Here is a 26,510-nt window from a genome sequence, read left to right as displayed (position 1 = left end):
TGTTGACAATGCAAAGGTTAATGGGAACGCAAGAAAAAATCAAAGTCAAAGAGCTATTGCAGCTTCACCAAAGGTTGATAGTGGGAAGGAAGAAACAAAGATGCAAGTTGAGCCAAGTACAGGGGTGTCTCTCTCATAATTTAACTTGGTTTACAATTTCTTCATCTATGAACTATGTTTTTCTGCAACCTGTGTTTGGCTCATATTCACTGTAATTTATGCAATTGAATAGGAATTGGTTCTTGCTCTGTTTTGTTTCTGTGAAATTTTCCCCCAGTGTTGGTCATATTGAATCTAAATTATGTTTGTTTGTGTTTGAACTTTTGCTAAATTTGTTTTCTTGTCAAATTATTCTTCTTTACTCTTTTGAGAACTGTTTATTGCAAGGCATATTTTGGAAAGTGATTTTGTTTTGAAATTTCTCTGGAAGAAGAAGATGATAAAGGCTTGAATTAGGAATTTCTTTGAGAAGTCCAAAATTTCTCTGGAGAAAGAAGATGATGAAAGCTTAAGCTAAGAGTTTCTCTAGAGAGTGGGAAGTCCAAAGAAATTCTGAATCGAATTTTCTTTGAATTAATATTAAGAGACTTTAGACATTATAAAAATATTAGATGTCTTTTATGCTATAAAATCTTAATATTAGAGACCTTAAAAAAAATTCTCCAAATTAAAATTCAAATAAATGCATAGTTCAGATATGTTTGTGATATTGATATTATGGAATAATTGTTGAAGAGTGAGCCTCTTTCCAATTTCTTTTGATTTCACGGTGGTCCCCCTTCTCTATTCTATTCTCTTTCACCATTCACCGTCCTTAGTGAAGTGATTCCACACCTACAATGTGAAACTCATTAAACTAATATATCAATGATACATTAAAATGAATTTAAAATATGACCTTCCCAAACATTATTGTGTAATTCATCATCAACGTTTTAACTTTTGACTTGGCAAGTGACTTACCTCAAGACAATGACACGCCTTCATTTTTTTTTATATATTTTTTTCTGGGATTTGGAGATTTTTTTAAATAAAGATTCTCGCTTTTTCTCGTTGCCTACAGATTTGCTTTTAACCAGGTAAGTTCAGAACTTGTGTTGCAATTATTTGCACTCACTCAGGTCCCATCTTTCCCCAAGCTTCAAATCTCTGGCCGTGCAAGGTGTCCACCATTACACCATTGCAGCTCCAATCCTATCACAATTACATAGGAAAGATTTCTCACAGAATCAGTTGCACAGTAACTCAAAACATTGAATAAGACAAAGATGGTTGACACATCTCTTATAAACACCATATTATGTTATCTCAAACAAAATTTTAAGAGAAGCAAAATCAGATCTCTTGACTAATAATACCAATACCAAGACACATATCATTCTAATCTCCACCCGATTAAACAAAGAATTTTTCTGCACATGCCAAAGGTCGTATACATTACACCCTACTTTGAATCTCATCAACATTGATAAAATGTCATTTTAAACGGTTTCTCTCTCTCTCTCTCCCTCTCTCTCTCTCTCTCTCTACCTTTTCTCATGAATTATAATGCCATAAGCTGACTGAATTCAGGAACCCCATACAAACGACGACTAACTATAATCATCATCCTACATTAGAATTCTCTAAATACTCTACACCAACCCAGTAGTTCCTTCCATCAGTAGCCAAGCCTTTGCACTGGGACACCGCCATGATTTACCCGTGCAAAACTAAAGAAAATTCGGGAAATATGAGCAAAAAAATGGGGAAAAAATTACTGAACTGGTAACCTCCAAAAATGTATGGAAGAGAAGATATTCCAGGTGTCCACAGCAAATCTGGAGTTAAAAACCCATGGAAACTGTTTCCACAGCAAATTAGACGGCTATGAGTCCACCATCTCATCTTGTATCTCATTGGGCGCAATAAGACCCGGAATAGTGAGCATCCGCTGTCGCTCCCTTTCTTTCTGAGCAGCAGCTTCTTCTGCATAGAGATCCTTGTTGTCCTGCGAAACAGAATGAAATTTAAAATTAGAAAATCATCAAACTGTAGACCAAGAAAACAATTGATCTTTAACCCCAATGCCAACCTACTCACTGAAAGCCCTAGCATCTATAAAACTTATTACCAGTTTGACCATCAAGGTAAAACTCACCCTCCATGTTATACATGGCACAGATTGGGAAGTTCAGTTCCCATCCCCCCCCGGGCGGCCGCCTCAAAGTTCAGTTAAAACTCACCCTCCATCTCTATTCAATGCTCAGAGAAAATGAATTTCTGAGCAAATTAAGCAGTGAAAGCTCAAGTAATGATGGTGTTTACCTGAGCTGAGAATTCTTTTGACTGCACAAGAAAGTCCCGTATGTGATCCTTAAATGTGGAAAGATCATTTCTTGACTCGAACAGTCCACTCACAAATTGTGCTACCTGACAAAGTCCCCTCAAATAAGTGGGTATCCAGAGAGCAGATAAGGATAAATAGAGTTTGGATTACATACCTCAGTTGCTGTCATGTTGGGGAATGATGTGCCCAAAAGTTTTATAGTATACTCACGAACAAACATTGCATTATTTGGATATGGATAAGTAACAGTCGTCACATCCCATAAAGGTTCTGTCAATGAACCAGACTCTGCCTGTAAACACATTTCCACAACTCTATTAATTTTTTTGAGGGGTCAAAACTATGACGAACTTGTTTCTGAGGCATAAAAAAGAATAACTACCAGGCAAAACAAGTGCTGCAGCACCAAGACATGCAACTTGAACCCAGGTTTATGAAACGTGTCTGTTAAGACAGCAAAAATTTCTTGCTCGATTGTCACGAAGTAAGTCCGGTAGAATTGATTACAAAACTCAGAAGTCTGCAAAATAACCTCATCACGGTAGAGCCCTTGCATTGAACATAAATCATTACAACTCAAGAGGACATAGAATCACATGACAAATCACACCTGAAAGTTCTTCAGCATCTCCAACAAAAGGTTTAGTCCAGTTTCAGCAATGTTCCTTTCAGTATGTCGGAAAGCCCATATGATAGAATCCATAACAAGCTTTAGTTGCTGATATGGATAAAAGAACATTAGAAAGACTAATAAGCTCATTGGAATTGAAGAGGTGCACCAGAAAAAAGGAAATGTTTAAAACTGGAGCATAGATATTCTCACGTCCAAACAGAGAAAGCTTCTAAGATTTGTAGAGTCAAACATTACAAGATATTAGGGAAAGACTCAATGTGGGGAATAAATATAAACACAAACCTGGCTTGACAGACGAATCAAAGCAGGAAAACAATGTGTAGCAATGGCACGAAGCAGTGAAAAGAACTTGAGGCGATGCTCAGGGTAATCTTCAAAGTTTTTGGTGATCATCTGAAATACAAATCAACAAGACAAGTCAACCACAAAAGAAGTACATGGTCTAAAGCTTTCAATGATACAAAGACCTTATTCAAGACTCAATAGTCAGGACAAGAGGGTATCACCAAGGAAAAACCATATCTACAACCAAACACAGAGGAGTGAAAAAACAATGTTGATGGCAAGCTATCATAAAAAATTAACAAAATAAACATGACGTGTTGCATTACTCACAGTCCACACATGAAACAGAGCCTTTTCTGGACATGCATCAGCCAACAAGATAGCACAAGCAAATCACATGAGCCACTAAACAACCCATATGTCGAATGATAAGATCAATAGCTATGTTTTTAATTATTGCCTCTAGCATCTGACTATATACAAATCAATTACCTCCCAGAATAAAGGAAGAAAACAATGAACTTCAATATTCTTTAGAGAATGTGCAAGCCAATTATAAAATTATTAGGCCAAACCAGCACCCCAATTGATCTGTCTTATTTTATTTATTGTTTTTTTAACCATAATAGTGCATTCTATACTGTTATTTTTCAGTTATTTCCAATTTATTTTCTTATTTCTATTTTCATACATTACAATCCAAATCAAAACACCACACGCGACAGCAAAGATAGAACTGCCAAATTGAAATGGTTGGTGAATGCAGTGAGTTTGGCAAATTATAAGAACATCTCCATCAAATCAGTCAAATCTTTAGCCAATTTTTAGCTAAAAAGTAACTTTAATCACTTTTTCAAATACTTCACACAACAAACTCTCTATCTCCTTTATCTATCCTATTAAAATACTCCTTTTTCATCTTTCTTTATTTTTTTTCTCCCAACAATTGCATTCTCTTTCTTTATCCTCAAAAAAACGAGAAAATTTCAAGTTGGAGCAAGAAATACAATGGGCACGCATGCAACTAACACCAGTAGGCAAAAAAACAAAAAAGGTCACAAACTAATACATTACATGAAACGTATGAGCAATAGCAGATTATCATTTATTCATTATAGAAAACAATCATGGCTTCTGTGAAGTGAAGCGAAGCAATATTTCACTATTTTAATGCAAGAGTAAGTCTGGTGCTAGCTACATATGGCAAGGGAATTGAGACTCGTATAAAATGGAGTGTATGAACGAGTTCTTGTGAGTTTTCTTGACATAGCTAAGTAGGTTTGGTGAGCTTGGTAAAGATGCACTAAGTTGTATTAAAGTCCAACCCTTTGACAACCTTACTAATAGAAAGGGGAAAGTGCGCTCAAGCAATGTTCGCATCCCCCGAGTCATAATCGAAGTGGTCTCGTGCAATCTCATGTGCGGCCATCATTACATCTGGTTCACTCACTGTGAGATGAGGTCTGAACTTCAAATCAACATCATGAAAGCTTTTAAAAAAATTTAATTTTAATACAAGTAAATGATAAAATAATAAAAACCCATTAACAACTACTAACAAGTTAACAAAAGAATAATTTCCACAAGGTTAATTAGAACAAAGAAAGCACTGGTATCATAAAAAAATGTTAATAACATATTTGGAACTAAACCAAACCAAACCAAGCCTCAAGTTTCACCAAATGGGGTCGGCTACATGAATCCTTCTTCTCCAATCGACTCTATCAAAGGCCATTTGATTAGTCAAATTAAGGAGACTCATATCTCTATTTACTACACTAGTCCACGTCAATTTAGGTCTGCCCCTTCCGTTAATACTTGAATAAAGAAAAACTAGCCACATTGAAGAAATCTTTCTGTTTCTAAATACCTCATTTTTGCAGTGGATATAATTAGTTTTGGATCAAGCCAATTCATTTGTAGTAAATGGAGACAGGGTGTCCTCTTAGTGAATTAACTAAAAAAATTGGTTAACGGGTAGTTTTATAAGAGCAGTAGATTGCAAACATGTTCCCCCGCAGAGGTGTACAACTCATTGGGTTAGACCAAAAAAATTAAAGAAGTGCCTATTTATGCCTCAAAGATCATCTAGCTTTCTGAAGTGAAAGGCTTCTAAGAAGTGCCATTTTACTTTCAAATATCAGAGCAGTTTGCTCCCGTTTTGCCTCAGGTGTCAACTTCACCTTTTATAACAAAAGGAACACACTAAAACATTTATTTTTGATATGCTAATTACTTTTATAACTAAAGAAACTTCCATCCTCACCTCCAAGGTACATTGAAACACAGCTTCAAAAATTCGAGGCACATCCTCGATCATTGCACCTTTGTACCTATAAATAGAAAAGATAAGGAAAATGGAATGTTACAGAATGAAAAACTGTAGTACAAGGCATCAGACCTCAAGCTTAACCAATAATGCATTGTTTTAAAGGTAAATTACCAATGGGTCCTACTTTTGGGACTTATTACCCATTAGGACCTGTAGGTAAATAAGTCTAATTAATATGACTGATTGGTAAGTGTCCCTTGTTTTAAATCACCAGCAGTAGGTGGTCACATAAAAACTCGGGAAATGGTGGAAAATAAAACGACAACCATTTTCCAGGCAGCCTAGAGTCTAATTCAGTTAGAAGCATGGACATAGCAAGGTCCGGTGCCAGTGCCGTGTCCTAAAAACTTAGGTTGCGTTTGGTAGAGTTTTGTAATTATGATTTGAGAGTATGAGTTGCATTTTGAGTTTGTGAGGTTTGGAATTATGATTTGAGTGTGGAAAATTTGTTTGGTAAAGAGTTTTGAAAATAGTTTTGAAAAAAGTTTTGAATTGACTGGGGAATTATTGATGTGACATTTGATATTTGATATAAAAATTTACAACTCAACCAAACATACAACTCAAAATTAATTTAAAGCACATAAATTTTTTTAAAAAATTCAGAAAATATTTTTTTCGAATATGTAAAAATTAACATATCAATTGCAAAAAATAAAATAAAATAAAATAAAATTCACTGTTCCGGTCAACCGGCCGGACGACCGGTTAGACCAAATTTGAAAAAAAAATTCCGAAAACTGCGCCTCAAACAGAGTGTTTTGTGCAGAGTTTTGGAAATGTGTTTTAAGAACTCTAACCAAACATGATGTTTGAATCAAGGTGTAGAATCATGATTACAAAACACAACCAAACAGAGCCTTAAATAGTATCCAAAAGTGGTGCCACCACCATCCCATCAAAACTTGAGTATCAACGTCAACAACTAAAATGTCATTTAAAAATTCTGAGAATGCACTTATATTTAGCAATGCTAGCTGCACTTGTTGACATAAGCAAGCATTTTCCAATGCAACATATCACCCCTCTTATTAGTTGGAAAACAAAAATTTACATCAATAAACACAATAAAAATAGGTTGCATACTTGTTAATTATTGTAGCAAAAAGTGACAAGACTTCAGATTCCCTTGCATCAGGCAAATTCCTAGCGTAATCACCAAGTACAGGGTCCATCATTGGAGGAACAAATTGTTTTCCTATTTGCGGTTGATCTTCAGCCTTGTCCAAGAATGTCTCAATGAGCTTAAGAGTCTCCCCTTTTACTGAGCTGTTTCAAGAGTAAAATAAAAAGAAAAGGACATGAGAAAGTTCAGAAAAACCAAGACAAAAAAATCCCAATTACTGAACTCACCGCAGAAGTTTTACGTAAGATGTTTTAGATGCAAAGGGGCCCCCTTCTGCAATGGTCGTCGATATGAGCTCACTGTACATTCTGTTCCAAACAATAAGTGTTCACACAAATCACAACATTACTTCATGATGGAAAACCAAAGAGAGATTTCTCAGATGTTCACATAAAGAAAGAAAAAGTTATATAGCTGAAAGTATTTAAGTTAAAATTGTAATCCGAAATAATACCTGTATACATTAAGCATGTCCAAAAAGATCAGTGATATTTGAGATAAGAAATATGTTCCAAGTGAACTGGCAACACTTGTATTTGTCTGCCATGCAAAACAAAATGACTTTATATGAATCATGCTTCAGCATGAAGTGACAGTGATATGTATAAGAAAGCCTATCAAGGTTAAGAATCTTGTATACAGATCCACAATCTGCTATCTAAAAAGCTAGGGAAACATAGAACAAAATACTTTTTAAGAAAGGTACAAAAAGAAATAATCTTGAAGAAGGTGACCCAAAAAAGAAAGCTAAAAGATTTAGCGGCAAAAAGTATCCAATGTGTTTCGCTAAATATATTACCAATGATAAACCATGAGTCACGGTTGATGAATTTTACTCCTTCAATGGATTAGTTCTTTAATTTATCACAAAGTTCAATCCACAAAGTGAACCTTTATTCACATTATAAGTTATTAACAAAACAACCATTTGATCCAAATGATACAAAGAATGGAACCCATTAGTAGCAAATTACAATAAATCTCTTGCGATATGTAATATTAGCCAACTCCCCGCCATAGCCAATGCAGAGGGAAAGAAAGAAAAAAGTAGATAACAATGACACTTACATTTCTTCTTGTCAATCTAGAGCATGTCTACAATTTTTTGTAATGACACCATTATTATGTTCGATGACCAAAAAAATACCATTATTATGTTCAAATATCTCCATGCTAAAAAAATAAATAAAATTTAATAAAATAAAATAAAATAATTGTGTATTCTGTTGCAGTAAAACAAAGTCAAATAATAAAGCATGGGTTACCAAAGACTCCCTAAATGGTTTCAATTTCACATCAACTCAAACACAGCATACCCACCCCACCCCCAAAGAAGAAGAAGAAGAAGAAGAAGAAGCTTAGAAAAATAATGCTCTATCTCATGAGAGAACCAAGTTCTCAACGTAGAGCAAATAATGCAATTTCATTGACTCAAGAAAAATTGTCTTAGTTGTAAAACATACCTGCAATATATTAAGGACAGTCCTGATTACATCTTGATCTTTCAAGAAATCCACACTATGGCGTGCCTGTGCTATAATTTCAACCCATTTCTGCACAGAAAAATGTAACCATAAGCCACTAGCCACCACAGAGACTACCATGGGGCTTGAACACATGCACATGCATTCCTGGAAGTAGTAGCATTTTTTATGTGAGCTTGCCTGATTTGGAAGCTCCATCAGCCTTTTCAAATATTCATCCCTCTTCTGAGGATCAGATTCTGCTTGAATCATATTACCAACCTAAAACAGTAGAACAGCAATTGTTACTTCACGACCACCCTTTATACAGTCTAATATTGGGGCATCAGACAAACATACTATTTATCAAAAAATCAGACAAACATACTGATTCATAAAATGAATGAATCTGATGGGGCTCAAGATCAGCTATAGTTGTAGGAAGGCTTGTTAAAAGCTCAGATACAAATGGTTCGCTTTCTCCAAGCTGGAAACAATAGAAGAAAAGCATGACACATTCAAAGTTATATCCAATATGGAAAATTGACATTTGACCAACAAGATTAAAATAATGTTACCTGTACAATAACAAATTTACGCTTGCACTTCTGAACAATTTTCAAGAATGTGTCACAAGCCATATCCTGTCACACACAAATTTTAACTTTAGTAATTTACTTTTCCAAGATTAAAAGGTAAAAGGCTGGCCATAGATGATGAACAAGACAGGAATTACAATACCCAATTAATGTAACACCACAAACTCCATATGTGATATAAAGAAAGGCTATCGAAGTAATTAACTAGAACAATTGAAACAATATAAACACTCCAAATTTTATAACAAAAACTAGAACATAATTAACAAGTCTAAAATAAACACATGGATAGGACAAATCAGCTGGTAAACAAGAAGTTACAATTGATAAAATCCTAACCTTAAAATGTGATCAAATGGATTTCAACACATAATTCAGAATATTGCACATATGCCCAAGTATGCTATGACACTATAACCAATGCTAAGGCAAATATAGGCTGAACTTCCAGAGCTTAAAACCACAGCACACTGATACTACACAGCAAACAGCAGTATATTTCTATAAAACATGTATCATACTCCTGGGAAACTCATTTTCAATTGTAACAGTCTCCCTACACTTACGATCAAGTTGCAATGTCATTCTTCCGTGAGGGCCAGTAGTCCATGTAACGGAAACTACCAAAAGGTTGATATTGCAACTTGACCATTAATGTAGGAGGGTTGATTCTTACAATTGAAAAACAACAGAACAACATGGAATTCAAGGTAGCCTAGGGGTGTAAACTGTATTTAACCCAAAATTATTAATTCACCTTCAAATAAAACTAAGACTCTTGAAGCTGCCATGGCATATAGAAATGCTTACACAACCTTTCTGAGATTAATTTGGTTTCAGTATAACTCTATGACTGAAATTGAAGAGGGAAACGAGAGGCTTCTGAGCAGACACTTGCCCAGCAAAAAAATAGTCAATTTGGAAAACTTTCGGGACTAAAGACGCCTAGATTTTGGAAGCATATATCACAAGAGTAATACTAACCTGAACTCCGGGATGCGTTTCATGCATGAACTCAAACAACTTATTCACAACAGTCTTCAAGAACTTCCAATGGGCCCTAAGAAATCTTGGGTACTGTCCAACAACATACCTGAATATGCAATAAAAATAAGAACACAAACGAATATAAATTTTGATCATCCTGAGCAAACATTTACAGACTAGATCCCCCAAGGTCCAATTATAATAGTTACTACAGTTGACAACTACAGTCTGCAGCATACCAAGTTGTACTACCTAAGAGGCAGTAATATCAGGCAACAGAAACACAGTAAATGAAAAAGAAATTAGATTCTCTGAAGGCTTTTCAGCCAGAATGACATCAAAGTTCCAAAGCATTATTCTGTCCTGTGACAAGATTGGAAGATAAAGAAACCAGGAAGATTTTAAGTGAAGAAGAGAATTTAACTAAAGATTCTTACATAATGTTACTTGCAATAACAGCTTTGTTGTCCTTTCCTTTTGTGATTTCACACAAATTTAGTAGATCACGAATTACCATCACCAGAAATCTGTTTTCCTGAAAAAGACAATTTTAAAAAAAAAATGGTAACACACATATGTCCTGAAATAATTAAAAAAACAACGAAAAATCACATGGCTTGACAATGACAAACAAATTTAAAAACCGCACATTGCAAAGTTTCAACATTCTACATATCGAGAACTAAATAGGCAAGCTGTATGATCAAAGGAGAAGTAAAATGGATTACTTAAAACATATAATAGCCATCATCACATCGGATGACCCGAAATTGTCTCAGCACAATAGCAATCAATATTTAGAATCATAACAAATAGTGACATATATGTTACCCACATAGATGATAGTGGCATACATATCAGCAATCTACCTACACTAACTAAACAAACTAAACACAAAAAGGTCACATACATATCAACATCATAACATAAACCACCTCATTAACCATGAGAGCTTATATGTTGTTAATAAAATGTTACGATACCCAAAACAATTGAAGAAATTGTGCTATAAGTTAAAGAAGCATACCTGCTCCTCCATCATGGACCCAGATATAGATCCTATTGCCCAGCACAATGTGTTTAAGTTGTTCCATGTCCAATCCTCACCACTCAGCTGTTTATTCAATTTCTTCAGCATCTATATCATCCCAAAAAGAAAAGAAAAAAAAATTACACATTACTAGATTGCATAATCCGAGTTTAAGCGCACTGTACTGCACAACATCCTACTCCAAGAACATAGCCATGATGTGCTGAGTGAATAACCTTACAAACCATTTGAACTCAGGAATCTGGAGTATTAAAAACACATACTAATGAAAACACCCGCGGGGGGTGGAGGGTCCTAACCAATGAATAAGAAAGCTTATCAGATGTGGGTTGGTAAAAGTTAACAATAAAAAGAAAATTTTGCTAATATTATAAAAAGATGAATTCTTCCTGTGAGAACACCCTTTGGGTCAAATAAGAATTCAAATGAAGATCAGTTCACATGAGATTATTATGGTTGATAACTCAAACCTACAAATCTATTTAAAAACTAAGTAAAACCTAGTTAGCTATGCTGTAAAAAGAATCAATGGCAAAGCCAAAAAGAGAACCACGATTACTTTTTATGAACTTTTAGTCTAGACCACCAACTAGGAAGCATGGAGACTCCAAAATAGGTGTTGTGTCCGTGGCCGACATGTGACAAACACAAACATGGTGCAGACATGAGAGTCCATGTGTCGAACGTGCCACATGGCACGTCAATTTTTTAAATTATTATTTTTTTACAGGTCACCTCGAGAACACTTCACAAACACGCATGTCTTGTGTCTAGACGCCTCAGGACACATTCATGGATTTTTTTTTTATAATTTTAGAAAGCCCAAAAACAAAATGGGAAAAAAATAAAATAAAACAAAGACAGCCTCATATAAATTGATACCTCCAAATTGCTATGCCCTAAATTTATATTCATATGCATAGCAAATAAAAATATTTTTTCCCGTATCCCCACCATGTTTGTATCCTAATTTTTTGGGCTTCTTATAAGTTGGATATCACAGCCCAATCACAAGTTTGCAACTAATCCAGTCCATGCGCCATCCATAAAAAAACGCATAGTTATATCATCATCATCCCATAATTTTAGGGTAGTGGTAGTATTTGCCTTAGTTTCTTTTAAGTCTTAAAGAATAGAGGCATTTGTTTACATTGTCCAATGAATATTTTAAGTTGAACAAAAATAATATTTACACTATTTAGGTCCTTCAAAAGAACACCGTGCTTATCAAGACTCCATCATCAGGATAATCAATTGAAGTGCATCGACCTTAATCTCTCACTCATGTACTATTTTTTGTTTGAGATTTAGTTGTTGATCATCAATTGTTAATCCATGCCACATGAAGACATGAAACCAACAGAGTCACCCACGACAAGGATAAGGCGTCAGCCTTTCATGCTATTGGTATCAGAAAATGTATACAAAGTACCACTATATATTGAACATTGGAGACAAAGCAGAACATTAAGTGTTGTATCCTTACTAAAATGAAAACATGGAGACAAAAAGGGTCAATGTAAAGTGTAAACTATTACCTGCTTTTCAGTATCTTCATGATCAAGGTGTGACAAGTAGATAAGTGTATCCCTCATGATCTGTGACATTGTAGTTTAAATTAGAAACAGCCACTGGAGGAGTAACAAAGACATAAAAAAGGTTTCCAAATATTAAAATCCTTAGGTGATTCTTGATAATTGCAAGAGAGGTGTGAACAATCACAGTTTTGTATGGCCATAATATTGAAGAGAATTGATGAATTGCCAAAAACTGACTTACTTTATGAACAAGTCCTAGAAAAGTATTTTTACTTAATTAAAAAAAGAACCAGTACATTGCTGTCATTCAAAACTCCAAGAACCATAATACCATTCCCTCCACACTAATCAGGACCTCCCACTGAAAAAAAATATATATACAATTTATAGGGCACTTCAAAAATTCCTTTATTGTTAACCTACAAATATGACACACACAAAAAAAAGAAAAAAAAAAAAAAAATCAGACAATGCACAATTTCTCCATCTTCCTTCCCCAAATCTTCCCCAAATACAGATAAATTCAAACTTTCAAACACCAATGATGATATAGTTAACCCAAAATTACACAAGATAGCCATATATCATTTTTATATTTTTGAGGGAGTAATATGCATCACTGCATAGAACATATGGTGTCTGCATTAAAGGTTTAACAATATAATTGACAGAAAAAAATATAAATGAGAGGCTAACCACATCTAAAATGAAAAAGAGAGAGGCCAACCACATATCTAAGAAGAAAAAGAGAGAGACCAACTATCCATTTTATAAGGTTTCAACCACGAGGTTTGAATTCCTATCTGCCAAGTACAGATTGCACACCTTATATTGAACTAGGACATCATTGTCCTTCATAGTTTCACGGACTATATTCCCATTTTCATCTTCAACAATCAGAACCTCTTCAGGCTTAGCCATACGGCAAACCATAAGTAATCTCAACTTTGACATTGGACCAGCATAAAGCTGCCGTCGCTGCACCAGTTGTGAACCAAGACCATCAACAATACCAGGAAATGGCATCTGCCAATTCAACATTCACAGAACAAGATGAGATCAATTAACTTTTCCATAGACAGGAAACATAAAGTGATGTATTTAATAAACCCCCCATTCCCCAAAACCCAATCAAAAGTAAAGGAAAAAAATTCATAAAACTTTATTAATCGTTTTACATGGATTTGCCATGGCTTTAATACTTTTTCCACTAAGAGAATCCTCAGATATTGACATGTAATGTGATTAGATCAATTGGAGACATGCCAAATCTTTTTCTTAGTATACACTTTCCTCCTGTATTGGGTAAATTACCAATAGATCCTACTATGGGGACTTATTACCCATTAAGTCTAATTGATAAAATTATCAAGTGATAAGTTTATCAAGAGATAAATTTATTAGTCTCTCTTGTTTTTATGAATAAATTTACAGTGATAAATTTATCCGTCAGGACATATAGGTAAATAAATCTAGTTAGTAGGACTGATTGGTAAGTGCCCCAAAATTTAAAACAAACAAAACAAAAAAAATCCTGCAAGGAATTGTTAAAAAGGGGTTATGAACTTGTGACAAGACAACCACAAGATGGAAAAGCATTATGTCCATGTTAGGCATATTAGGGGATAATAAAAGAAGCTGATACAAAAGGTAGAAGCCAGTGATCCAAAAAACTAAAGAGGAACTTTTAATAAATCCACCCACACAAATACTAAAGAACCATAGGATCATCATCTCTAACAGAGAATCCATCTTACCTGCAGTCCCATCATGTTTGCGATTGCTGCAGGATTATCCAGATTATGGTGAGCCTCAAAAAGCTCTAGAACTAAAGAGTTCCAGTAGTCCAAGCAAACCTGTCAAATTGGCACTAATGAGATCAGAAAATATTATTATACTCCAAATGGGTGGCAAAGAGATGTATGTAGTAATAAACATACCTTAAAAACCTCGGTGTCATCCACATATGAAATGTTAATGAGATACTCAAGACCCAATAGGAGCACAGATATATTCTCTTGTGAGGATTCTAGCACCCGAATATGAGACTGCACAAACATAGCAAATATCAAACAAGTTGCCAGGTTGCCCTCAACTCAAGGCTCTAAGCCTTCATCACCGTTTCAGCAACACACAAAATTGTTACTACTAAGACCTGGCACAAGTAATTAAAAAAACAATGTTGTACTGATGTACTGGTTTAAAGTACATGTTTTATCAAAGCTTTAGCACATACATACCTATGCCATGATGCATAGTTATTAATTCCTATTTTGAGTGACAATGATGCACCCAACTATTGTTGTGTAGTTATTAAGCCCACTATTGGAAATGAATTTAAACACCAGCCGGGAAAATAAATAAAATTATCATGCATATGCTTCAAACAAAGCAGGCACATGTGGGAGGCATGTTCAAATATCAGTGATGTTCTTCTAGCTGTTCCCAGACTGGTAAGGTCCAGGATTGCTTTTAAAGGTGAATTAGGCAGGCCATAGAAAGCCTAACAGAAGCTTGTTATATAGCAAAGATTTTCGGATGATATAAGTTGAAATGGCTAAAATATGGCAAAACTCTTGATCAAGCAAGAAGCTTCGATACATTGTCCTTTAGCTGCCATTCTTATCCTCCTTGGGAAGAATCAGAGTTTTCGTTTCATAAGGTTTCTGGAATCTGGATTTCATCATGCAATTATGTGTTCTTGATCGATAAAAAGTAATCATTAGTTCAAGTCTTCAATTAGTAAGTGCCACATTGAAATAACACTGTGCTCTAGCACTTGCTGTTGCTGACCCCAATAGATGATGAACTGGCAATCCTTAGAATTTACAACTCACCCCAAAGATTAATCTATGGAGCTTGAATTGAGCTGGCTGCTTAAGTTTCAAAATTTTTATACAAGGATAACATGTAACAAGAAAAAGACTTGCCTTACAAAATGAGGTGAAAAACAGAGCCAGGTTCTGAATGAACACCTGAAAAAATAACCACAAGCAGAGAATGAACTTATGGAAGTATATGCAGATTTAAGACCAACTAGGATCATATGCATATGAGACAGTCACCTGCTCATCACTAGTACCAGCCGCATAAGCATCGGGGATGTTAGTACTGGAAGGAAGAATGGCCTACGGAACACCAAAAATCACCTCAGAAGTCAATACATAGGTAACCCAAAGACATAGATGAAAAAAAGATAAAATCAAGAACAGAATTAAAAATAATAATAATAACTAATTCAAAAATAAATCAATAAAATTTGACCTAAAGTTCTAAATTGTTTTTTAGTAAGCTATTTAAGTACCTGCAATTGCACCATGAATATATTATACATTTTAACATACTGCATGTTATAGAAATCCCCAAAATTAAGGGCTGCAACCTGCAAACATCAAGAGATGAAATGAAGACTGTTGAAGAATCACAGGAGCACTTACGATTCCAATTTTATATAGATAAAATGAAACAACAACATACCTCAGTCAAACATTGGAGGGTGAGATTCCGATAAGACGGCACAGGGAAAAAGTTCAGGAGCGTTTCAAGCTGTTAGATTGGGAGAACAACACAGGGTATAAAGACAACATTCAAATATAGAGTACCAAACCCAAATAACGCTTTTTTGTTTTGTTTTCTTTGGATCCAACAACAGCAAGGGGAGAGAAAGCTGATGATAGCCCCTTCCCTACCCATAAACTCCCCTGAACCCATGTCCATTAACTGGGACTTGAACCATTCACATTACCTAAATTAAGAAGTAGAAGTTACCACCTGCACTAGACACTGGGTGGCAGTATTGCAGCTTCACAACCAACATTTTTTTCCATAAAAAATTGACATCAAATATGCAAGAAGAATGTACGAACCAGTGGAGATTCAAATATATATCCCAGAGGAATCCATGAAAGGAAAGCATGCAATGTGGCTAGTGTAGCCCTCATAAGCTCAGTTCTTTGAGATGCTGCTGATAGTACATATAGGCATAACTCATGAATGAGTTGAAACTCACTGTAAACAAATAGCACAAACCTCTTGATAAGATAGAGTGAAGAGATATTATAAAGTAATTAGGTAACTTGAACACTAAAGAAACAAAAAAGGAAAAAAATAAAATCAAGAACTATATAGCAAAAACACAGCTTGTGCCAGTGTCAGACCAAAAAGGAACTTACGGAGGGAGGTAATCAACCAAATGGCAACAAAGATGTAATAAATATAAAAATATATGCAGCAGAAAATTGACACAAAAAATAAAAATCAGAAGATGCCCCACTTGTGGGCCAAAAAAGAATCAATATAGATAGTTCAAAAAGATTAAAAAGCAAGAGCACCACCCAAGAACACAAAATAACAGTCAGATTGTTCTTTACAAATTTTCTCTTTGAATAAATAAGCAAATATTGCCAAACATCTGAAACTTGCTGTTTTGCATCTCCCAGAAGTTCACCATTAGACTTATAAACATGGTTACCAGAATCCCGATCCGGATCTTACGATCCATTTGAGTACAATCGATCCGGATCATGTAAAAAAATCTTTATAGGTAGGATCTTTTGATCCTAATAATGGGATCTTATAGGATCGTGGAAACCCGATCCGAATCCGATCCTATCTGATCCAATTTACAAGCCTTGTTTTGTATTGTATGACATATTTTATTGTAAATTTTATGTTTATTGTCTAAATACCTATTTATGTGGTCAAAATAAATAATAAAAATTAAGTAGTATTGAATCAAATAGACGAAAAAAAATAACCTAGGAAACAAGCATTCAAATATTGCGATAATTTAAGAAAATTAACTAGTCGGAAAAACAAACTTAGTTTTAACAGAGTCTAAGGAGGGTAAGATGATTGCAACTTTATCCCAATTTTTGGAGAGATTATTTTTGTTATTCAAATCCGCTCTACCAGGAATGCTAACGATAAACCTTATCATTCGGTTAAGTTGCTCTTTTTAGTTCTTAATCTATTTTCATATCCAACTTTGTTAAATATTTTTCATTACTTTTTATGCATTATTGTAGATTGTAAAGTATTTTGTTATAGAATTCTTCTTCTTCACTTTCTTTTTTGATGAAATACAAAACTTTTACCATCGAATTTTCTATTATATAATATTAAATGTATATTTAACATGGAGTATTATAGCTTTGTTTGGTTTGTGTTTCTCAAAAAAATTTGGGAAAAATTCTCTACAAATAAGTTTTCAAAAGTAATCAAACCAAACAAATTTTCCAAAAAAATTTTTCCAAAACTTGTTTGGTTTACAAGTTTTCCAAACAAATCTCTTTCTCATACACATCAAATCAATCACTTTTTCCAAAACTCTCTCAAAATAATTTTTCAAAACATCTTTTGAAAAAAAACCAAACCAAACAAATTTTCGTACTTTTTATCTCAAAACATGTTTCTCAAATACAAACCAAACAAGCCCTATATTTTTCACAATATCTTCACTTCTTTTTAATAGAATATAGGCTCATTTTGTGTATACTTTTTAAGAAATATTTATTTAAATTAAATAATTATGTAATTTGTCTTTTTCGGTAGGATCTTACGATCCTCGATCCGATTCTACGATCCGATTCTATAAACACCTCCAACGATCCAACGTAGGATCCCGATTTTAACAACCTTGCTTATAAAATGGCCATCTACAAGTACAGCCTCCTAAAGCAGTATTTTTGGGTGGAGATGGGGGTTATAGAAGTAATAGCAACTCAAGGAAATACCATCCAGAAGTTCATCACAAGACACAGTCACATAATAAGCTACTTGACAAATTACCTGTTCAGTGATTGTTTAAGCTCTTTGATCTTCTGCTGCGTCATTTCACCCCTTGAGAAATCGAAAACTTCTTCGCTTAGAAGCTGACAAGCAACAGTCCATGTCACCAAAAATGCTAGCAATCAATCCACTAGAATTAAAAATAATAAATAAATAAATAAGACTTACTTTCAATATGGCCATGCAGTTCTCACAAATAGTTTCACTAGTTTTTGCTGCAGCAACAAGATCGGGAATGAAGCTTCGCCATCTGGCTGGCCACTCGTGCTTCAAAATCTATATATGAAGAGGTCATGTATACAGAAGATTACATTCAATAATAACTCCATATGATAGAGTCCAACAATCCTTTAACAGATATATCAAAAAATCAAAACTAAATGCAAAGAAAGATATCTTAAAAAATAAATCAAAAGGGGAAAAAGGCAAAAGCTACTGCCACGACACCTTTGAGCAAGACTGACCAGATAAAACCCATAAAACATAATAATCTTATGAAAGTAAGGAAGTCAACATATTATGATTATCATTTTGTTATACTGGCCTCGTTTGGGAAGTGGTTATTTTAGAGGCTTTTTGACTTTTTGGCTATTTTAGTTTTTGTGTTTGGGAAGATGAGATAGATTTTTATTTGAGTTGTTTTATTGAAAAATGTGTTGAAATGATGTTTGAAGTTAAAATGACAAATTTGTCCCTAAGATTATAATTTTTTAAATTGATATAAAGGGGCGAAATTGTAATTTTCCAATTGATTTAACAATCTGTCAACTGAGCCTACACTGTCCGGGGCTGCAGCCTTTTTTTTTTTTTTTTTTTTTTTTGAAAAACTTTGAACAGTTTTGCTTTTGGGCTTATTTTTCATTTTAGGCTATAGTAGCCTCAACCCACTATTCCCAAACAGCGCCACTGTGCATTTCAACACTTCGGAAATTGCGGAACGCAACACCTATATTTCAAACTATTATTAAAATGCAGCATACTAATATTTACCTGTACCAATATAATATTAAGTTTGTTGACATACAGCCTTTCCCGCCGAAAAGAGATCTCATCACTTGATAGCTAAGCACAACAGAATTAAGGTGAATTAAAGAATCCATCATAGACTAAAGAGAGAAAAAAATAATAATGACAACTGTCAATTAAAAAAAATAACTCACAGAAGAAATTATTGTAAACCAAAATACCTTTACAATGACATCAGAAATATAATTTTTCATTCCATCTCGTTGTTCAGCCGGCAATGCATTCCATTTGTACTTAATTACACCTTCCAGAACCTGAACATAGAACACAAATGTTCTCACATCAGTGTTGAATAACTTGATATACATTGTTGGGCCCATTTCCTAATAGTTTAAAATTTTGAAACAATCATAACATGGAATCAAGTCTCTCCATTTGAATTTGGTCTCCGTTTGTATTCTCTCTCTCATTTGCATTCTATCTTCTATGTATGAATGTTTGTATCTCCACGTGCAAGACAGGGTTGCATGTGTGGGAGGGTGTTGACTAGCTTGATCTTCATTGTTGGGCCCATTTCGTAACAGCTTAAACTTTTGAGACAATTGGTGACTTAACAATCAACTCATTAGAGCAATAATTTACGTTGTTCTATTTTAGGCACAGTTTCTCCACAATTATCCTGCTAACTACATGCTCTTTTAAATTACACATTATTATTCTCATCAACAACCCACCATACAACAATCACATGAACAAACAAGTCAATGTAAACCATGACGTACTGCAGAAAGGAAAGTTTTGTTTGTCTCATCAACAACCCATCATTTTCTTTCTTTCAAAAAACTGAAAGGAAAGGTTAGTCACATTAAAAAATACTCTTCCATAAACAATCCCATTCCACCACCTCTCTTCTTCATCATCATTAACCAAAGAGTGCCTTGATCTTAAAATATATATATATATTTAAATCGAAGGGAACTTGTTTAGAAATGCACACCATATTCCCATTAGTGAGAGAAACAAATCATCTCCAATACCAACAACAAAACTCAAGAAAGCCTGCTAACACAGGTCAACTACTCCAATATTTACCATTCCACGATACCTACAACCTGTAATCCAAAGCAGAATGCAACACCTAAGCATTAGCTAAAATATAAGATTCATATTAACAAAATATCAAAATCTACAGGGCAAAAACAAACCTCATAAGGTGCCGCATCTATACAAAATGTGTGTTGGATACACTCTCAGCATGTGTTCGACATGTGTCCAAAAGTATCCTATTATTTATTTATTTTTTCAAAACCTAAAAAATGGTGGAAAACTTACCATCTATCGCTTGAACATTGGTACATGTTTGAAGAGACAATATGAAGGCCAAAGATTAGCATTCAACTAAGTATAGCTTTATACTTATTAATCCCTCATTAGGCCCCAACAACCTACAATTAGTTTATAAATACATGGGCCTTCTTAAAGTATGACATTAGTGCTTTTTATTCCGACCTTTTTATAACATATAAACAAGAAAATAACCTATTTGATATCATTTTCATACAATATACAGATACTTCACACACTACCAAGTGTTGTGATGACGTGTGCTTTACACGATGGTATAGAAATCTACACGTGTTAGCCTTCAAGGGAAATGTGTATGGTCAATACGGTCGGTCCTAACTCAGTGTAATAATGCCCAAGGCCTTAAGTCCTAATATTTCAATTTATGAAGCTTGCAGCCTAATGTCCCATAGGAGTTGGGCCGCAAACCCATCATACAGTAACAGAAGTCATATGTCGCAATCTGTTATCAGAATCTTACGATTCGCGATTCGATTCGCGATTCGATACACAATTTTTGCAAAATCGATACGAATCTATGAGTGAATCTATTTTGGAAATGAATCTCTAGTGAATCGCACGATTCACAATCAATTCACGATTCGATTCACTTTTTACGATTCATGCAATTTTTGAAATTATTATGTTCGACATATTTTCGACTCATTTTTTCCATCTTTTTAGTGAAAATAACATAATACACCTTCAAATAGCATTTAATACCAAAATAACCAACATATATATATGATTTGTTGTTATTTTAGTGATCATGGAGTTTTTTATAGGATCCAATCAGATTTAGTCAGACCTAATATATTTTTAACATTTCTTCTCATTTTTTTTCCCTTCAAAAAATTGTAATATATCTTCTAAAGATGTTTAAGATTAAAGTTACACTATGAATTATCTATTACTATTTTATTAAATTGAATATTACATGTGTGAGGTCAGTTATACCTTTTAAAATGTTTTAGGCTTTAAAATAAAATATCCTAAATAATTCTTTCTTATTATTTGCTTACTCTTACTTAGAAAAGTATATGTGCTTATTGTCCAAATATCAATATCGTTGTTAACTATTATTACTTTAGAAATTAATAGTTTGTCTATTTGATTATTATCTTTATTAAGAATAGTTGATAAAAAATATCTATAAAAAAAAAAAAAAAGGTAAGATGATGATTTTACATAGGAATCTTTGTTAACTTCTTACCGATTAAATTACGTGATTATCATTCAAAATAACATTTTTGATGATTTAAGTCTAAATATTTTATATTCATAAGATATATTTAACATTTAAATGTGCAGATATATGTTTATAAGTAATTTAAAAAAAGTGACCGAATCTTTACGATTCACGATTCGATTCGCGATTCGGTACGAGGCCATTTCGATTCACGATACGAATCCCGATATGCGCAACAGTAATACCACAGGAACTACTAATAAGTGTTTCTAGTGTAATACGAAGCCACTTAACTGCCTAATCTAAGAGTCAGGGTTTAAGTAAGCCAAAACCTTTGTCAAACAACATGGAACTCTAATGTGTATTGTGTCCACGGAGGTTTCACCCTACCACAATGCCCCATGCAAGCACAACTTAGACTAATCAGAGAGAGAGACTAAACCTAATGCACAAAATCTCGGTAACCTGATATTTTCTAACAATTTTAAAGAAGTCCTCGAAAATCTGAACAATTAGTTCCAGTCGAATGTCTAACCTTCTATAAAGAGAAGGAAGCACCACTTACATTAGAACCTTTCTTCTACGGCACAACCTTTAAGAGAGGTTGATCTTAAACTCTATACTTTGAGCACTCATATTCTATTACCTCTCTCTTGACTGGACTGGACTGGACTAGACTAGACGACTACATCTATTCCCCAATTATCCTCTAAGCCCTGCCATCTGACATGTTCTGCCACTATCTAGTAAAACTCTTACGGCCAACCCTTCCTCAAATTCTCTAACTCTCAATGGCACCATTCAATGTGTCCATTTATTGTCGTAAATTTGTAATCTTGAATAATCACCAAATTTTATATAATGGTTCACACATTAGCCTTGTGCAATGCAACAACACATACCAATGTTTAAAATTTTACAATATTACCTAACAACAATTATCGTTCACTTTAAGGCCTTGGATCTTGGGGTGTGCTTCCTCCAAAATTTAGGGATCGAAACCTCTTAAGTTCTAACAATTCCTTGGGACCATCAGACTAGGGGAAAACTCTCGAATTAACCGTGGTGCACTTGCGAGAAACTCCTTACCGAGAGTCTATGCACCCCTAGAGATTAATCAGGCTTTGATCTGGACAACCCCTAGTGCCTAACCAAACCAAACCAAGACTTAAGTCCCATCAAATAAAGTCAACTATATAAATCCTTCTTCTCCATTCGACTTTATCCAAAGCCATATCGTTAGTCAAATTAAGGAGATTCGAATCTCTATTTACTATACTCGCCCGCGTCAATCTAGATTTGCCCCTTCCCCTAACACTTCCATCTGCCGTCACTGTATCGCATCTCTTCACTACTGCCTCTGTTGGTTTCCGTTGTATATGACCAAACCATTTCAATCTATTTTTCCCTAACTTATCTTTTATCAATACTTCTACTCGTTCTCGAATATACTCATTCCTAACTCTGTCTTTTCTAGTCTTTTTACACATCCACTTTAGCATTCTCGTCTCAGCAACATTAATCTTATCTACATGTTATTTCTTAGTTTCCTAGCATTCCGTCCTATACAACATCGTTGGTCTAATAGCCATTCTATAGAACTTCTCCTTAGTCTAGTGGGTACTCGTTTATCACACAGCATCGCAGACGCACTCCTCCATTTAAGCCACCCAATTTTAATTTTATGGACCACATTCGCTCCAATCTTTGCAGCCGTTGTGATAATCGATCATAAATAACGAAAATATTCACTCTTATGTAGTGCTTGGTCCCCAATGCCAATCAAAAAACAATTCATCCGTGCATATTCATGGATTTGTATATAGGCACACATATCTGTGTATATGTACCATTTTACATGTCTTTTATCTTCTTTACATGGCCATCAAAATTTGGGCAGGGGAGAGGGCTGCCGATGCCACTGTCTACAAGCCCAACAACTAAAAGATGTGAAACCATGATCCACTATTTCTGAAATCATCATCACATCATAATGCCCAAATTTGCAATTTTCTTAATCCTATATGGATTGCATATGATACAAAGAGAACCACAAAACTAATTATTGGCAACACCACCTCATAGATATTATTAATGGCTCTTTCCAAGTGGTGGCTCTACAAAAACCACTATCTAACATGACTAGCTTCCTTTAAACAAGCTGATACACTAACTTCAATTACCATAAATTGACATACTAATGCCAATTACTATCAAATTGATATACTAAAATAAATTACTGTAGATACTATACAACTGACCTGCAAAGCGAAAAACTTGGTGTTCAAATTCTGTGAAGTTGATAGAATATGAACCACTTGAAGCCACATGTCTGGATTGTTTTGCAAATCCCGCAAAATATGGTCTGCAGCGGTCCTCTGCTCCAACAAGAATAAAGGGGATCAAAATAATAATTAGGCCTCGTTTGGCAAGAGGCTATTTTAGCCAATTAGCCAAAAAGTTACTAAATTAGCCAAAAAGCCAACAATCCATACTAAAAAGTCAAATATTCTCTTTTCTCTCTACTTTGTGCACATCTTTTCGTAATTAGCCAAAAAGTCATCCCAAACATACAAGTTTTTTTTATCTACCTTTTTAGCCAAATAGCCAAAAAGTTACTAAATTAGCCTGTTCCCAAACGAGGCCTTAGTTGTGTGGCCGCTGCAACTTCAATAATCCCAATTTTTACATAAAATACATATAAAACAAGCAGAATGATGATTTAGGCAGTCCATAATTTCATTCAGAAATTAGTTATTATCATGAGTGCAAGTGTACCCATTTGCTTTACGCAACCAGGCAGTGAAAATAGTAACATTGTCCATTCCATTGGAAACCTTCCAACTGAAGTAGTTGTTCATAACGATTTCAGTTGAAATTTACTTATCAAAAAGACAAAAATATCAATTTAAGTTTAATTAGCATGTAAATAAGGAAGCATCTTAACTGTAATTTCAAGAATCCATAAGTTATCTACACGTCATTCTGAATACATATAAAAGAAGGGATAGTTACAAAAAGAAGCCACTTGGCATAAGAGAAGAAAAGGATTCGGGACACCAAGTCCAGCCTTTGATTTATATATAGAGAGTGCATAAAATAAGATAAATTAAAACTTGGACCAAAGTTTATTTAAGGGCTAGTATTTTTTTTTTTTTTTTTTTTTTTTTTTTGTCCCTGTGTGTTAGTATGTGTAGGATGAGGAGGAGGGGGCACCGGAATAAGCAGAGTAGATTGAAAAAAAAAAAGAGCAATCTTTTCATCATTATAGTTAAGGCACCACACCAATCGAACACCATGTACAGTAGTTCCCCAACAAAACTAGGCCTAATACGGACGCCGCCCAGTCCATTGCGAAACAATGAAACCAAAAAGGCCAAATTCTATAACTATCGCAGCTGCTGCTATGAAGCAGAGTATGAACTCTTACACTTTGTGTTTGCGTTGTACATACATACATATGTAGAAATATATATATATATATATATAGAGAGAGAGAGAGAGAGGATGATCTAACCTCCTCCTTAGATCCGGTGCCATAGAAGGCAGCGACGGTGGCATCGAGTAAGCCGACGTCAATCGGCTGACTCAAATCCCTGAGCTTCTCCGCCGCCATGAAAGAGAGAGAAATAGACAAAACCCTAGAAATCGAAGCAGAGCTGAAAAACCTCACAGAGATTAAACCCTAGTACAAACAAAAGTGTCCGTAGAGATAGAGAGATACGAATAGTTGGTAGAGAGAGAGAGAGACAGAGAAGAAAAAAAAAAAAAAAGACAGCTTCAAATTGAAGCAGCTGTGAGAGGAGAGAGAGACAGAGAGAGAGAGTACTTTGAAATAGTTTATATTAGGGAGAGGCGTTCCCTCCTGTTTTTATAGAGTAACCTAAAAACAAGACCAAAGAAGGCTTTTTCGAGACTGGGCAGTGGAGTAGAGTAGCGTGTGATGTGGGATGTGTGTGGTGTGTGTGTGTCCGGTTAGAAGCCTAATGAATCTCTAGAGACATGATTCGGGAATCCTCGAATGTTTACCAACTTCGGGTGTTTGGCAAGAAAAAAAAAAGTCTAATTTAAGTTAAAATTTATAAAAACATAAAATAGTTAAAAGATAAAATATCGCATTAAATTCATAATCATTTCATTTTTTCTTTTACAAACATCACATCCAATCATAAAAAAATTTAATTATCTTTTCAAACACAAAAATTTTAACCTATTAAAATAACCAAAAATTAAAATAGTCTACTAAAATAACAACTTCCCAAACGAAACCTTTATCTTCTAACTTCCAAATTTTAAAGTAACAATTCAAAATGTAACCATTTGATATTTCCTTTAACCTTTAATCAAAATTTATTTAAAAATCTAATAAATAAAATCTTCAAGATTTGATCTCCACGTCAAATTAAATTTTATTTTTTTAAGCGTTTCAATTTAAATTTTAAAATAATATCAATTCTAAACATTTGTTTGTATTTGTTAATAGGGAATTAGCAATTTAGATTATTTAATCATTTTTTTTCCCCTTAATTACTGTTGACAATCACTTTTCACCTTTATAGTTGTCCATCACCATCTCTGTTTTTCCCTAATCCACTATCGCCCCTCCCCCTCTTTTGCCCATTCACCGCTACTACTTCCCTTCCTTACCCAATTCATTGACATTCTCATTTCTTCTTCAATTTATAACCACCGCTACCATCTAGCGTCACCGACAAAAAATAGTTAAATTGTCTAAAATATCCTTGCTTCATTGATGGTTTGAATTAATATAATTTTAAAAATCCATTCTGATTTAAAATTGAAATAATATAAATATACATATATATAGGATTTTATTTGTTACTAGTGCCCAATCATAAATTATTTTTTATAGTTTG

General features: G+C 34.3%; 1 protein-coding gene across 1 annotated transcript; it reads right to left on the bottom strand.

Annotated features, from left to right (window-relative positions):
• Positions 1 to 1,375: 1,375 nt before the first annotated feature.
• On the bottom strand, positions 1,376 to 25,488 carry LOC145788591 (protein EXPORTIN 1A-like). Its single transcript, XM_082911401.1, has 32 exons — positions 25,151 to 25,488; positions 23,895 to 24,011; positions 19,322 to 19,414; positions 19,125 to 19,196; positions 18,303 to 18,410; positions 18,135 to 18,217; positions 16,211 to 16,352; positions 15,822 to 15,890; positions 15,649 to 15,726; positions 15,410 to 15,472; positions 15,275 to 15,319; positions 14,285 to 14,392; positions 14,102 to 14,200; positions 13,170 to 13,370; positions 12,345 to 12,404; positions 10,783 to 10,893; positions 10,193 to 10,290; positions 9,753 to 9,861; positions 8,748 to 8,813; positions 8,558 to 8,656; positions 8,371 to 8,451; positions 8,170 to 8,259; positions 7,161 to 7,246; positions 6,934 to 7,014; positions 6,667 to 6,849; positions 5,515 to 5,581; positions 3,246 to 3,356; positions 2,940 to 3,047; positions 2,712 to 2,849; positions 2,484 to 2,621; positions 2,308 to 2,412; positions 1,376 to 1,990 (listed from the first exon to the last, which is right to left on the bottom strand). Exons 1-32 carry the CDS (start codon positions 25,247 to 25,249, stop codon positions 1,868 to 1,870), a joined length of 3,231 nt encoding a protein of 1,076 aa, XP_082767527.1. The 5' UTR covers positions 25,250 to 25,488; the 3' UTR covers positions 1,376 to 1,867.
• Positions 25,489 to 26,510: the final 1,022 nt, after the last annotated feature.

This window comes from Camellia sinensis, unplaced genomic scaffold, assembly GCF_055761805.1.
Source record: "Camellia sinensis isolate YWXY unplaced genomic scaffold, ASM5576180v1 Unanchor11, whole genome shotgun sequence".
Lineage (NCBI taxonomy): Eukaryota > Viridiplantae > Streptophyta > Magnoliopsida > Ericales > Theaceae > Camellia > Camellia sinensis.
Note: the sequence above shows the minus strand (reverse complement) of the source record. Positions and strands in the feature narration are given on the sequence as shown.